At 45.9% G+C, this 16,912-nt stretch overlaps 1 protein-coding gene across 5 annotated transcripts in view; it reads right to left on the bottom strand.

Annotated features, from left to right (window-relative positions):
• Positions 1-11,832, bottom strand: part of VAV2 (vav guanine nucleotide exchange factor 2) — a 248,345-nt gene extending 236,513 nt beyond the window's left edge. For 3 of the 5 annotated variants that reach the window (XM_063935911.1, XM_063935912.1, XM_063935915.1), the window contains exon 1: positions 9,764-11,832. In XM_063935911.1, the coding sequence (XP_063791981.1) occupies positions 9,764-9,967 (204 nt within the window). In that variant the 5' untranslated portion in view covers positions 9,968-11,832. The remainder of the gene's footprint in view (positions 1-9,763) is intronic. The other 2 variants (XM_063935913.1, XM_063935914.1) reach the window with 1 other exon arrangement.
• Between the last annotated feature and the right edge of the window lie 5,080 nt (positions 11,833-16,912).

The raw sequence follows: 16,912 nt of genomic DNA, 5'->3' as shown, positions 1-16,912 counted from the left end.
CCCCTCAAGCTCCTCTGGCCGGCATCAATAGCACAAAGCTTCAGCCGTCACATCACAGAGCCGCGGCGTGAATCTCTCTGAATGACGCCCAGTGGGGGCTCCGCGTTCATTTACTGGAAACTACAGAAGGAGATGTTCAGTGTTGTGATGTGGGAAGTCGCAGAGCTGCGGGGTTTCAGGAAGGCAGTTTTCATATCACACCATATAACATATATATATCTATATACATATTTGTAAACTCGGTGCGCTGAGTGGCGCGGACCTTTTGCCTGAAACAAACACGTATTTGCCTCTATTCATGAAGGCGGCCTTTGTGTCGGTGAAATCCACTTCAAATTCCAGAAAGAGCAGGCGCTGGCAGGGGATGAAGGCCGGGGAGCTGGGCAAAGCACTCTGTTGAGACACGTTACTTATTGTCTGAGTGGATGTTATATCGTGCCAAGCGCCCGGCCGCTCATTAGTGGCGGCATTTCCTTAGGATGAAAGGTTAAAGGACCAGTAACGTACAACTTCCAGAGTTCTTCTGTTAGTGGGAAATGTAAAAACCTATTTGCTAAGTGACATTGCTGCCGCATTACCTGGGAGTGGGGTATGTGGGTGTACTTGCCATGGGGCAGCAGAACTCAAAGGCAGGCAGCAAGGGGCAGGAAATAACCAAAGATGCACCAAGCACAATTGCGCAATTGTTAATATGCGCAGGCCAGGGAAAAAAACAAAGCCTGGTCAGGGCAAGTACAAATAGCGGCTGACAATAGGAAGAAGGCAGCTAGCATTAGCAGAACGCTTGTGATTGGCTGTTTGCAAACGCTTCCCAAGACACGGATTGGTTGAGTCTTTACCGCTTGGGCACAGAGGATGCTTTTATGGGCGAGTTTAAGGAAATATTATACGGGGGGGGGGATATTTCGGCTGCGTTAGGGGCATCGGTAGATCAGTTGATGCCTCATAGTAAACGAGTTTGTTGCACACAAAACAGAGGGTTAAGAAAATGGGTGTAAGAGATGTAAGCGCCTGGTGTAAATAACACGCGTATGCTACCGTTACATACCGAAAAGCACCTCTCTCACTCCGCTTATGGGCGCAAATAAGTAAATTTACGCCTTACGACCAACTCTGTATTATCGCTAAGCCTTTATGTATTTCATGACGCTTAGAAACCATAGATTTACATCACATCTACCGTGATGATACATTATTATAATACAAACACATTATACATCCCTGCCCAGAGAATCCTATTCAGCGTCAAAAGAGCTTGCACTCTATTTCCCCACATGCACTCACTTTAAGCTAATCTATCTGTATGTACTGCCACCCTGGGGGAGAACTCACACAAACTCTGCACCGCTAGAATCACAAATTGGCCTCAGCGCTGGAATTCAGTCCACACTGGAGTAAGGAGCCGTTTATTTATCCGCTGCGGCTTCATTGCTGCTCCCAGACTAGACGGGACAAACTCTCTTAGGCGTATGGCAGTCTCCACTGATCAACTACTAAGTTATCTCCTGATTAATGCTATACTCTGCAATTTTGTCAAAAAAGGGATATCCAAACAGAGCATTCCAAAACATGGACGGCTTGTACTGTAAGTAAATACGACCATCATACTCTATCACAGGCTTCTCGCTACAGCAGAGAGTGACTGACAGCCATGCGGTTTATAAATACTGTGTACGGATGAGTGCAATCACCCAGAGGGATGGGCCAATGAGTTCTCAGGAGCTAAAATGACCTGGAATTCAAAATATATACAATTACTTACTCAGATGTTCTAAAGTCATTTCTTGGAAATCATTTTTAAAAAAAATGCCCCTCGGCTCCCAAATTTCACATTATTTCCTCCACTCTTTAAAGTCGCCCTGAGTATAATTTCCTGGCCTGTACTGTACATTTACACGTTCTAGGACCATCTATAAAGGTTGCATCATCCAGTCTCCCAGGTGTAGGCAGACGAGAGGGACATACACCGTGCAGCAAGTTAGCATGTTAATGGAATATTGGTTTGCACTCAAAATCTGTGGTCTGTATGGGTTCTCCTGGGGTTACAATACCAGGAACCGTGCCTGGAAAACGGATTTTATTTTGCTTAAAAAAATATTTAACCAGGACTGACGCAGTAAGATAAACACTGTGCGTTACAGGGAGGATGTATAGGTCAGACTGCAACACTGCAGTCCGGCCCTACAATTTCATACATCGCAGGTGACAGACGTAACAAAACGCAATCATAGCAACAGAACTCAAACATCTGTAACATTACCTCTAGTGCTTAAACTGCATAAGCGGAGCAGCACGGATGGTGCAGTGGTTAGCACTGCAGAACTGAAGACACAAGTTCCACTCCCAGGCATAACCAATATGTGTGGAGTTTGTATGTTCTCTGCGTTGCATGGGTTTGCTCTGGATTCCCCCAACATGCCAAAAACATACTGATAATTGTATTGTGAGAATCCAAAGAACATAATGTGTGTGCGCTTGTAGATGAGGGATTTAGGGGTCTACATATTAATCCTTGGAGAGAGATAAAGTGGACAAAGATAAAGTATCAAACAGCTCCTAACTGCCATGTCACAGGCTGTGTTTGAAAAATGACAGTTATGAGCTGATTGGTAGTTTATCTCTCTCCACTGCTTATTACATAGACCCTTTGACTGTAGGCTCCAGTGGGGTAAACTGAAATGGATCAAATAGAGGTGAGGAAACGTAACAGCCTGCTAGATGTAGGCATCACCGCGATTCCAGCAAGATTGCCCATTATGTTTTAAAAGTGGCAATAATTTGAAAAGGCAAGTCATGTTGGGTTTTCCATTTAAAGGATTGCCACTTTAAAAACAAATGGTCAGACTTGCCGGAATAGCTCAGATTTACATTTCCCCCGTATTCTCTGCACAGCGCTGCGTAAATTGGTGGCGCTATATAAATAAACAATGGTAAGTATTCATGAGGGTGCAAATATGACACGGTGCAAAGAATTATGATGCACTGTAACCCAGTGTTTTGCCGCTACTGAGGCCCTGGAACGATCAATACTGGTGGGTTTAGTGGTTGCAGAGCCAGTTCTAATTTTGGGCCCGGGCAGTGTTGGGTTCTTCTGGCTTTCTCAGATGTGGCTCAGGCGTTACCTATGGAGAAGCTGCGACAAGACATCCTAGGACACGCAACTGCACCATGCATCACCATTATATTTCAGCGTGCCTTGGCAATATTTAAATCTTCTTCAGTGTGCAGCGAGTTGTAAAAGGTTGAAAATCTCTGCTGTAACCCATAGCAACTGGTGGTAGTCTTAAACCCAATACAATGAACATACAGGGGGCGGGATGTACTAAGCGGAAAATGCGGTAAACTCCCTGTTTACCGCATTTTCCTGATGCACTAACCCCCGGCCGGCAGGACAACGCCGCGGCGGGGAGCTGGCGTACGTCCATAGAAGCCTATGGGCTTCTCTCCGCGGCGCTGTGTGAGGGATCCGATCGGATCCCTCCCAGCATGCCCTGCGGCCTCCCCCGTCACCCCACGCATGCGCAGACTGACTCCTGGGGCCGAATCCCGGAAGTCAGGCTGCCGCAGCGCATCGCGGAGGACAGCTCTTATTGGAAGAGTTGTCCTCCGCAATGCTGATCGCATATGTTAGTACATATGCGATCAGCATCGTGGCGCAGGGCGACGATGGGCGGCGATGTACATTAGTACATCCCGCCCAGGGTCATTCTCCTGCAACACCACACACATTCTATCCCAGGAAATCAGGAGATTCGTTCAGATAACTGTTAAAAAAACAAAACAAAGACCCCATCAGCCATATGACAGAAGAGGATTGGGGGGGTAATTATTAGGACATAATGCCACTGCATGTTAAGTTCTGCCAAGGTCCTGAAACTTTTGCATGTGTCGGAGTGTTTCTCATCAAAAAAAAGCTGTGCGCACTGGCCAATCCTCCCTATACCATAACAGCGTACCCGTGTTCACATCTACTTAAGTTTTTTAAGACGCTATATAAATGCATGTACAGCCGCGCAAGAGACGCCATCTGCAGTTACCCACAACAAGCAGCAGAACGTTACACTACAATACTATATGGCACCACAGTCCCAGGAAGCAGGAGGGGGAGTGTAGATGACAGCACCACATACAATGATCTCAACATTAATGCAACTTGTGGTATCTGCAGCTCATAGTGCAACAGGCACTTGAGTGACACAGGAGAGCCCCTGAAGGCTGCACTTGTCTGCTGCAATTAGTTCAGTCTGCAGATTGCTCCTGTATATTCCCAGGTGAGCGCCATTCATTCTCCAATGAGTGCTGCTAGGTGCAATTACTGCAGCCACGTTCAGATCCACAAGTGTCAGCTCCACGTGACGGCGTGCGGAAAACCGGAAACGGCGACACGTTCATGCGCACCTACACGTCAGTGCTGTGTTATCGTATTATCTTCTGCAGGTTTTGTTACGATATTAAAAATCACACCTAAATCGCACTAACCGGTTACATGATCGGAAATGGACATTGGCCGCTGCATTCTGCGTTGTTGCGATGCACGCCCTATCCGTATATCTCTGTACTGTAGTCACCTCAGAAATATGGCTCTCAATACTGGCAGCAGGGTGACATTTGCTAATTTTTAGTCCACTTAAAAAACATATTGTAAAAAAAAAAAAAAAAATGTTTTACAAAAACAGTTTGGATGGGCCCCTGACTCATTTTACTTACTGTCCATGTTACACAACAGAACAGGAGTCCATGATTTAACGGAATACATATAATTTACCGGCGGGCGGGATGCCGGCTGTTCATATCCCGATAGCGGCATCCCGCCCGCCAGAATGCCGGCAGGAGCGCAAGGAGTCCCCTTGGGGACACCCACGAGTGAGAATATTCCTGTTTTGCCGAGATTCTGGCTGGAGACATTGCCGACTTGCGGGATTCCGGCGTTGGTATCCTCGACGCCAGGACCCAGACAGCCGGCAAATTGAACGGATCCCGATTTAACATCTTAGCAAGAGTGAGCCACACATTTTACCAAAGACAGATGAAACTTTAATTATATACTGTTTTTATGGAGTGTTAAGGAAAGAGAAAGTACACTATTCTCGGGGCACGCCTAGGGGGGTATTCAATTAGCCGCAGGGTTTACCCCACAACTAATTGCTGGCAAAAATCCCAGTAGTGCGGGGAAAAGCTATTCAACTAAATAGCCTTTTTCCCACACCCAAAATCAGGATTCATGTGCGGAAAACCACTGATTCAGCGTGAACTGCGGAATCACTGTTTTTTGCTCCCGAACCCTCAAACCGATCTTGGGACTTTTCCCACGCAGGACTTTTCCCACGCAGCTTAGTCCAGGCTGCCCTCGGGGACTTGCACACGGGACTAACCGCGCTAACTGAATAAGTCCAGCGCAGCAATTAGCAGTGAGGTAAACACTGCCGCTGATTGAATACCCCCTTATAGTTCAAACATAATTTTTCTAGTGAATCTATCTAAAAAACTAGCACACATAAGAGAAATTGTATAAAACAAGTATTAAATACAATTCAAAATGTATTACTGTGACAGCCTGTCAACACACGTCGTCATAAATATCTCAGCCAACCAAACATATACATAGATTATGAGTACACGGATTAGTATGGTGTAAACAGTTACCTAGGGGAGCACCGCCGGAACAATAGGAGATATCCTTATGTCCATACATTAAAGGTCGGATACCTTATTTAATCAGGACATTCCTTAAATACTTACTGGTTACAAGAATATATTTATGGAGTGTCAGTAAATTTACTGATAATAGGCAACTGTACTGAATACATAAACAACATAGAATGTGGCGGCAGATAAGAACCACTTGACCCATCTAGTCTGCCCCTTTTTTATGCTTTAGGCAATCTCAACCCTTTTTAAACCTTGGTTCTTTGTAAGGATATCCTTATGTCTATCCCATGAATTGCTCTACTGTCTTAACCTCTACCACCTCTGACGGGAGGCTATTCCACTTATCCACTACCCTTTCTGTGAAGTAATTTTTCTCTAAGATTTCAAAGTGCAAAGCTTCCTATACACAAAGACTGGTTCTGGTGGCAACAGTCGCTCTACACTCAACAAAAACAAAATTGGGCGCTGATGTTTAAATTAAACGCTAGCCGCACATTCCTGGGGCCTGGTTTGTAAGCCTCCAATTAATTTGAAACAAGAAAAAACAATTTGGAACAGCGCTTAGCATTTAATAAAAACTTTTCTACACTCAGCTGGCCTAAAAGGTCAAAGTTTAAGGGACAAAATGTCCCAGATGATCTAAGGCCTGCCCGAAAACCTGCCCAGCCAAAGACAACAATCTGCTTAGCGTGAGAACCTTGGACAAGTGACCAAATGAGTCCAAAGGTTCAACCACACGGTCGGAACGCCAAATTTCTGGTTGTAGGACTGGTCCTTTCATGCTAGGGACAATCTACAAGTGTATGGGAGACTAGCTAACCATAAAGCGCCAACAGCTTCCACTGTACAGAGAAATACAAATAGGACATTGCAGGTACACAAAAAAAATGAGAAAGAAGAGGTGATGGAACATATAAAGTGACAAGGTGTATGGTCAATCAGATGGAGAAGCTTGGATACAGCTGGATAGAGGGGCGTTACCGTGGGGGTTATACGGCCATCCTAAGGGAATGTTTAAGAGTTTGGAGACTCTGTTGGGGAGAAGTATCAAACCTTGGAAAGAGATAAAGTTTAACAGTTGCCCTAAAAAACTAATCAACATCTGGACTGTGCCAGATAAGTGACAGTTGGAAGCAGATTGCTTACTTTACGCATCTTCTCCATTTTTTCTTGATACATCCTTCCCCCTCCCCCCACCAATCTGGTGGCATGCAGGAAAGAGAATAGGTGCAGCATAAGAGGAAATCTGGATGGGATAGGCAGAGGGGATGATCAGTGTGGAAAATAATTTTCGGAGAATAACTGAAGATGGAAGAATAGATGTAAAAAGGGGACTGTCTGTAGGCTCAGACCAGACCAGGATTAGGGCAGGGGGCCAGAAACTAGCAGGAAGAGGGCTCACATGTCATTGCACAATACAGCAGAGTCAATGGCCCTCATTCAGAGTTGTTCGCTCGCTAGCTGCTTTTAGCAGCATTGCACACGCTAAGCCGCCGCCCTCTGGGAGTGTATAATAGCATAGCAGAATTGCGAACAAAAGATTAGCAGAATTGCGAATAGAAAATTCTTAGCAGTTTCTGAGTAGCTCGAGACTTACTCCTACATTGCGATCAGTTCAGTCAGTTTCGTTCCTGGTTTGACGTCACAAACACACGCGCGTTCGGCCAGACACTCCCCCTTTTCTCCAGCCACTCCCGCGTTTTTCCCTGAAATGCCTGCGTTTTTCCGCACACTCCCAGAAAACGGTCAGTTTCTGCCCAGAAACACCCACTTCCTGTCAATCACTCACCGATCAGCAGAACGATGAAAAAACTTTGTTACGCCGTGAGTAAAATACCTAACTTTTGTGTAAAATAACTAAGCGCATGCGCTCTGCGAACCTTGCGCATGCGCAGTAAGCGACTAATCGCAGTATAGCGAAAATCGGCAACGAGCGAACAACTCGGAATGACCCCCATTGTGTGCCGCGTTAGGCCGTAGTGTTGCAGACAGGACAGGGTCAGCGCATGTCCAGAGATTTTACGGGCTTCCTACAGAAAAAAAAAGGGACAGAGGCGGGAGAGGTTACATGAGGGCAGGTACTTGTCAGAGTGTATATATCAGGAGTGAGTGACAATTCTCCTCATAGTAGCGGGATCGGGGTATGCGGGAGATTGGAAAGTTATCCTTAGTGATCATCATAGAACACATGTCCAGTATTATCCGTGTTACATTGTTTCACTCCATGAAAGTGGAACACCCGTACAAACCATGCCATATGCAGAACACGCAATCAATGGAATATAGGTAATATGCAGCCCAACACTGTACAAAGCTACACTGTCTGCAAGCGTGATCCCACCTACCAACGCAGGCCGGTCCTTAATTACATGACACAGGCCGAGTGACCAGATATTAACATTAATGTATAGAGTAAACCGGCCGGCAGCATAGGGATCCGGTCTGAAGATCGACACTGTCTAGGTTGACAAAGTTTAGGTCGACCAGTATAGGTCGAGTCACTATGTCGACAGGCTTTCTAGGTCGATATGTGCTAGGTCAAAAGGTCGACATGAGTTTTTCACTTTTTTTTTTCTTTTTTCTTTTACTTTTTCATACTTAACGATCCACGTGGACTACGATTAGAACGGTAACCTTGCCCGAAGTTCACTCGCCATGTGCACTAATTGGGGTTCCCGGTCACACTACGAAGAAAGCGACACCAAAAAAACAACAACACACACACACCTCATGTCGACCTTTTGACCTGTCGACCTAGCAACCCTGTCGACCTAGTGATTGTCGACCTATAGTGGTCAACCTAAACATTGTCGACCTAGCCACTGTCGATCTAATGATCCACACCCGGCAGCATAACCTACACCCAATGTACTGCAGGATCCCCAGGTCCCTATGACAGCTGTATGGCAGCGATTCAGAGCTACGTACATAGCAGTACAGGATAAAACGCTCCCCACTACAGTATAGATTATAACGGCGGACGTCACCTGACACCCATCACCTGTGCAACAAGAGACGGAAATCCTTCTATGCGCAAGAATGCCTCGGGGAATTGCAAAGCGCTTCCAGATTCACATTTATCCATCCGAGACATAGAAACAAATCGTTACAATCAACGCAAGTGGAACTTGCGCAAAATATAGGTGCACATACATTTTAATTCTATTTAATATTTGACAATTCCAACCACCCACGGGAACTACTAAGGATGGGGGATGATGAAGAAGAGAGGTGTGCAAATCCAGTTACAGACCCAACAAAGTCTTCCTGACACTGTTTAAGGGCAGAAAGAAAAAGAAATACAACCAAAATATAGAAAAATAACAATCCACACCCGTCAGAGAGGCGAGTGGGTATACGGAGGGGCCCAGCTATGTACAGGGGCCCCTATATCCCCCAGCACATGGATAGCAGTTGGCTGACAAAGAACAGGGAAACAGTGAGTAGACAGAAAGAAGAGAGTGAAAGCGACAAGCGAGAGGCCAATCTACATTCCACACACACAATCCCACGTACCCCTGGGCATCGCTCGCTGGCAAAGCTGCCAACGTGGAATTATTAAACCTGAAACAACTAACCTCCCGAATTACAGGTCACCGCAAAATGACGCCGGTAATTAACAATAAAAGGGTCTTAATGGAGGAATACAGCAGGACGGGCGGATCTGCCATACGTCTCGCTGCCATGTGCTGGGATATTGCAGCAGTGGGTTATAACGGTGACGGCACCACACCGGGTCAGTGGCCCAGGAATGCAAGAGACACGCAGCATGCCGTCATACATATAACATGTAACAGTAGCCTATAGGAAAAATACAGCAAGTTTTAAAAATTGAAATAACATTTTTAAAAAATGCAGATCTGCGCGAGACATCGCTCCAGCCATAGGGGCACTGCAGGTGTGTGGGTACCAGATAAGAAACGCCCAACCGCAGCTCTATCCTGCAGTGCCAACATGCAGAGCCCGAGTATTCGCCCCCACCCCCCATGATGGCAGCCTCGGGGGTTTACTGAATGGGCACACACAAAAAAGGTACCACAACTGATGGGGGCACCACAGTACAGTCAGCCGCTTGTAATGCCCCCCCTCCGCTACCCCCGGCAGGGCACTGTACCTGAGACATCTGAGGCCTGAAGTTAATATCCTTTAGGTCTATAGATCCAGGGGACAAGTTATGGAGCAGCTGGCAGAGCAGGACTCCATCTCGGAGGGCTTGGGCCAAATCAAAGACCACAGCTGAGGGCCAAACCACCCTGTGGTCGGGGGGCAGAACTTTGCAGTCTATCAGCCACCGGCCACACTGCCTCCACTCTTCCATGCTGGGACCAGGGGAGGAGAAATTCCGGATGAAAGCTGGCACCTCCTCGGATCAGGTAGCGGGTCACTCTGCTGGGCAACTCATGGCGCTGCAAAGGGCAGGGAGAGCGGGGGGTGCAGAATGTACTGAGGGTGCAGTGTATGAGGAAGGGGCAGGGGTCTCAGTGTATTAGGGAGTGATGGTGCTCAGGGTGCAGTGTAGGAGAAGTGCTCATGGTGTAGTGTATGAGGAAGGTAAGGAGTATACCGAGGGTGCAGTATATGAGGAAGGTACTGAGTATACGGAGGGTGCAGTGGATGAGCAAGGTGGAACGTTTACTGAAGGTGTAGTATATGAGGAAAGGGCACAGGTGCAGGGACGGAGTAGTGCTGAGGGTACAGTGTGTGAGGAAGGTGCCAAGTTAACCAACGGTGTAGAGTATGAGAGAGGTACAGGTGATACAGACAGTACAGTGTATGATGAAAGGGCACGGGGTGCAGTGTAGGAGTAGTGCTGAGGAAGAAGGTGCAGAGTATACTGAGGGTGCAGTGCAAGACTAGAGCTCAGGGTGTAATGTAAGAGTATACTGAGGGTGCAGTGTATGAGGAAGGTGCAGGGTATACTGAGATGTCAGTGTAGGAATAGTGCAGAGTATACTGAAAGTGCAGAGTAGGAATGGTGCAGGACTAGTGCTCAGAGTGTAGTGTAACAGTATACTGAGGGTGCAATGTATGAGGAAGGTGCAGGGTATACTGAGAGGTCAGTGTAGGAATAGTGCAGGGGGGTGCAGAGTATACTGAGGGTGCAGTGTATGAGGAAGGTGCAGTGTATACTGAGAGGTCAGTGTAGGAACAGTGAAGAGGGGTGCAGAGTAGGAATAGTGCAGGACTAGCACTCAGGGTGTCGCTTAAGAGTATACTGAGGGTGCAGTGTATGAGGAAGGTGCAAACTATACTGAGGGTGAAGTGCAGGACTAGCACTCAGGGTGTAGTGTAAGAGTATACTGAGGGTGCAGTGTATGAGGAAGTTGCAGGGTATACGGAGGGTGCAATGCAGGACTAGCGCTTAGGGTGTAGTGTAAGAGTATACTGAGGGTGTAGTGCAGGACTAGCGCTCAGGATGTAGTGTAAGAGTATACTGAGGGTGCAGTGTATGAGGAAGGTGCAGAGTATACTGAGAGGTCAGTGTAGGATAGTGCAGGGGGTTGCAGAGTATTCTGAGGGTGCAGTGTAAGAGGAAGGTGCAGGGGGTTGCAGAGTATTCTGAGGGTGCAGTGTAAGAGGAAGGTGCAGGGGGTTGCAGAGTATTCTGAGGGTGCAGTGTAAGAGGAAGGTGCAGGGGGTTGCAGAGTATTCTGAGGGTGCAGTGTAAGAGGAAGGTGCAGGGGGTTGCAGAGTATTCTGAGGGTGCAGTGTAAGAGGAATGTGCAGTAGGTGCAGAGTATACTGAGGGTACAGTGTAAGAGGAAGGTGCAGTAGGTGCAGAGTATACTGAGGGTACAGTGTAAGAGGAAGGTGCAGAGGGTGCAGTGTAGGAATAGTGCAGAGGGTGCAGTGTAGGAATAGTGCAGTAGGTGCAGAGTATGCCGGAGCTGCAGTGCGAGTCTGTAGCAATCCTCCTTGCACGGTGCAGGCTGGGGACACTTCCCTGCGGGCAGCAGCTTCATGTGCACCGGGATCCTCTCCCTCTAGGAACAGCAGCGCCCATCCTCATTCTGCATTATCCACAGCACCATGCATGCAACAAAGGGCTGAGAGCCATCCACACCCGGGCTCTCCTCCCCTCCTACGGCTGCTCCTGCTCCCCTCTCCCGTCTTCCTCTCTCTCCCGGAGCCCGGGACCCAGCTCTGGTTCACTGCGCGCCCCCGCCGCCAGGCGCCGGGAGCGCGCACATAGAGACGAATCCCGGGGAGGGGCGGGGCTTGGGCGGAGAGGGCGTTACCCTGCGAGCCACACAGAGCAGCAGGGACATGGGGACAGATGGGACCCTCATTTATATATGTCAGAGACATAACTCTGCAACAATGCCTCATATTGCTTCATTCCTAGATAATGCTGGGGAACCACAACTCCCAGCATGCCCAGAACCACTGAGCACTAACAGCCATATCTCCTGACTGCAGACTCCATATATTTGCTATTATACTGTGACAGGGTCCAACAACCGGGTTACTAGCTGTTTCTCCTCCTCCTTCTGTCTAATTATCTATTATATTAATGTCTCAGCCATAGGGATCTCTGATGTCCATGGTTACACGTAAAAGGAGCTATGTACTAACCCTCGGAGAGAGATAAAGTACCCACCATCCAGCTTCTGACATTTCTTCAACACAGACTGTAACATGACAGCTGTGAGCTGATTGTCTGGTACTTTATCTCTCTGCAAGGCTTAGTACATATCCCCGACACCATGTAACGTGGCAGCTAGGGGCTAATTGGCTGGTACCTTATCTACGTCCACTTTATCTCTCTCCAAGGCTTAGTAAATAGATCCCAAATTCTGATTCTGAGTCACACGTTATGCAAACATAGTTCCAGATGCCCGCTGCGAACGGAATGCTAATGTGCCTACACCAGTATAAGTCTCTCTCCTCCATTCACCAGAGCAGTCGCAATGAATAAGAACGCCACATAGACCTACGCCGTGATGGTACAGTCCTAATTTGGTGCCCGTTCTGCATATACACATTACTATTATTATTATTATTATTACTACCAGTTATTTACATAGCGCACACATATTCTGCAGCGCTGTACAGAGGATATTTTCCCATTCACATCAGTCCCTGCCCCAGTGGAGCTTACAATCTATATTCCCTATCACATGTACACACACACACATTCACTCTAGGGTTAATTTTGTTGGAAGCCAATTAACCTATCAGTATATTTTTGGATTGTGGGAGGAAACCGGAGTACCCGGAGGAAAACCACACAAGTACGGGGAGAATATACAAACTCCACACAGTTAGAGCCATGGTGGGAATGGAACCCATGACCTCAGTGCTGTGAGGCAGTAATGCTGACCGTTACACCATATACATGACTCAGGACGTGGTTCTCTTGTTGCCACCCAGAAAGGAGCCATTCGGCAGACGCAGAGAAACGCCTGGAATGCGTACGACTCTGAATCACTTGTGAGTTCGCAATGATGCGTATCCCGCGCCACATGCGCAGTTTGCTTACACTTATTATTAGATCTGACGCTGGGAGTCTTCATTTACTGTACTTCTTTTTAAACCTAAATTGTAGAAACTGGTGCACGTGTGCTGTAACCATAGCAACCAGTCTAATGGGCCCTACACATTTGTCGATCCGCCGCCGAGCTGCCCGATGGCGGATACGGCCGAAGGGCGACCCGGCGGCGGGGGGGGCAGTGATGGGGGGAGTGAAGTTTCTTCACTTCCCCCTATCACTCGGCTCCATAGCAGTGCAGGCAAATATGGACGATATCGTCCATATTGGCCTGCATGCACAAGCGATGAGGGGCACCAGCGATGAACGAGCGCGGGGCCGCGCATCGTTCATTGCTGGTGCCTCCACACTGAAAGATATGAATGGTATCTCGTTCATTAATGAACAAGATCGTTCATATCTTTCAGTATTATCGCCGAGTGTGTAGGGCCAATAATATTTGCATTCAGTCCCTAAACTTGAGTCTGTGGGGTCTATGTACTGAGCTTTGAAGCGAGATAAAGTAGAGAGAGATAAAGTACCAACCAATCAGCTCCTAACTGACACATTACAGACTGTAACAGGACCTGGTTGGATGGTATTTTTTTTATATCTCCTCCCACTTTATCTCTCTCCAATACTTATCCATTAAACGGTGAAAAGTGAGCCAGTGGATCAGCTGCTACGTATAATTTTATAGAATGCACTTTGTAAATGTTACCGCAACACTGATTGGTTGCCATGGGCAACTTCTGCACTGGCTCGCTTCTCTCTTTTCACTGCTTCATGAATAAACCCCATATACCCTACTAGAAAAATGGCAGAACTGGTGGATTGCTGTCAGTTCAGTTACACCCCATTTCTGCGCGGTCTTTTTATAAAACACCCCTAATATGTTTTGTACGTGTTGTTTTCTCCTGTGTACAGGTCACAGAAGCCCGAACTGAGATCTAATATCTGCAGTGCAAATGGCGGTGCTGCGTCATCCCTTATAATATACAAACCAATCACTCCTTTATTTTCTATATACCTGTACAATACAGGGAAATATGAAGAGGAGAGATAATAGAACAGGGTCACTATCTATCTATCTATCTATCTATCTATCTATCTATCTATCTATCTGTCTGTTTGTCTGTCATCTATCTACAGTGTCTGTCTGTCTCTGACTGTCTGTCTGTCTGTCTGTCTCTGTCTATCTATCATATATCTACAGTATCTATCTATCTATCTATCTATCTATCTATCTATCTATCTATCTATCTATCTATCTATCTGTCTGTCTGTCTGTCTATCATCTATCTACAGTGTCTATCTATCTATCTATCTATCTATCTATCTATCTATCTATCTATCTATCTATCTCATATCTATCTATCTGTCTCATGTCTGTCTGTCTGTCTATCTATCATATATCTACAGTATCTATCTATCTCATATCTATCTATCTATCTATCTATCTATCTATCTATCTATCTATCTATCTATCTATCTATCTATCTATCTATCTCTGTCTATCATATATCTACAGTATCTATCTATCTATCTATCTATCTATCTATCTATCTATCTATCTATCTATCTATCTATCTATCTGTCTGTCTGTCTATCATCTATCTACAGTGTCTATCATCTATTACATATCTATGTATCTATCTATCTGTCTCATGTCTTACTATCTATCATATATCTACAGTATCTATCTATCTATCTATCTATCTATCTATCTATCTATCTATCTATCTATCTATCTATCTTCTATCTACAGCGTCTATCTATCTATCTATCTATCTATCTATCTCATGTCTGCCTGTCTATCATATATCTACAGTATCTATCTATCTATCTATCTATCTATCTATCTATCTATCTATCTATCTATCTATCTATCTATCTATCTATCTAGTGTGTGTGTGTGTGTGTGTGTGTGTGTGTGTGTGTGTGTGTGTGTGTGTGTGTGTGTGTGTATAGTACATATGTGTGTGTGTGTATATATATATATATTTTGTTGTTATTATTATTATTATTATTATTATTAGATTGTTTTTTTTCTTCAGAAATAAAGCTATCTGAGAGCAAGGCTGTTAGTGTGGGGGTCACATTTTTCTGATGCACACCCATCTAATTGTATGTAAGCACACTAAATAATACGGAAGGCAGTCTCTTTGTACCTACATGGCTGATAACAGAGGACAATAGTTTGCACTCAGCATTGTCAGGCATGTAATGTTCTGTCAGAGTTTGAGGACTGTTATTAACATCTTTGGGAGTGTTATTATTAGACATTTTTGTTATCTTGATTGTATTTTTGGTTAGCTGTCCCAACGCGCAGGCAAATGTTAGCAACCAGGGGCCCTACAGAAGGAGTCTCCTGCACAGCTCTGGAAAAGATGGTGGGTGGAGAGGACAGGAAGGGAGCAGGAATCTTGAGAAACACGGGATGTGTGGGAGCAGACTTGGATGCTTGAACTGCAAATTACAGAGCTGAGCTACACAGTATTTTGGAAGAATCCCATCTATTTGGCAATGCTGAGTGGAGTCAGAGATGACAGGAAAGTCTGGAGGTGAGAGGTCACTGCAAACCAGCTGATAGCCAGGCATGCTGAGACTTCTAGTGCACAATAGCTGGAGAGCTTCAGGGTGAGGTCAAGGAATTTTCTGTCAACATTTTTTTTGTATAGTACAGGTAATATTGGTTTATCAGAAATTTGCATTCTGGTAAATGACTAATTGCAGATCTAATATAACCAATGGGATTTAGTCATGTGACCGGCGGTCGGGATCCCGCCAGTCACTATACCGACGCCGGAATCCTGTTCCCTGGCCAGCACGACAGTCGGCATGCCAACTAAAAGGGACTATTACAGCTCACGGCTGTCCACGACACCCATAGGGGGGGATCAGAACCTATGGTGAGCACAGCGAGCCACCGAGCCCACAAGGGGCTTCGTTACACTTGCCCCCCGCCGGCAATCTGGAGACCCGGATCTTAAATGCCGTTCTCCCAATACCAACCCTCATCAATATGCATGAAGCTTGACTAATATTCATACCTTTTTCTTTTTATGTCTATGGGCGGGGGGGGGGGGGGGGGGGGCATTTTTTGTTATGTCAATGGGGAAGGGGGGCATTTTTAAATCTTGCACTGGGAGCCAAATTGGCTAGAAACAGCCCTGATGAGGCTTGACTAATATTCATGAGGACTGACTTATATACATGAGGCCTGACTAATATTCATGAGGCCTGACTTATATTCATGAGGCCTGACTAATATTCATGAGGACTGACTAATATTCATGAGGACTGACTTATATACATGAGGCCTGACTAATATTCATGAGGCCTGACTTATATTCATGAGGCCTGACTAATATTCATGAGGCCTGACTAATATTCATGAGGACTGACTTATATACATAAGGCCTGACTAATATTCATGAGGCCTGACTAATATTCATGAGGACTGACTTATATTCATGAGGCCTGACTTATATACATGAGGCCTGACTAATATTCATGAGGCCTGACTAATATTCATGAGGACTGACTTATATACATGAGACCTGACTAATATTCATGAGACCTGACTTATATTCATGAGGCCTGACTAATATTCATGAAGCCTGACTAATATTCATGAGGACTGACTAATATTCATGAGGACTGACTTATATACATGAGGCCTGACTAATATTCATGAGGCCTGACTTATATTCATGAGGCCTGACTAATATTCATGAGGCCTGACTAATATTCATGAGGACTGACTTATATACATGAGGCCTGACTAAT

This window comes from Pseudophryne corroboree, chromosome 8 (genome assembly GCF_028390025.1).
Source record: "Pseudophryne corroboree isolate aPseCor3 chromosome 8, aPseCor3.hap2, whole genome shotgun sequence".
NCBI classification, from domain to species: Eukaryota; Metazoa; Chordata; class Amphibia; order Anura; family Myobatrachidae; genus Pseudophryne; species Pseudophryne corroboree.
This window is presented reverse-complemented; position numbering and strand designations above follow the sequence as displayed.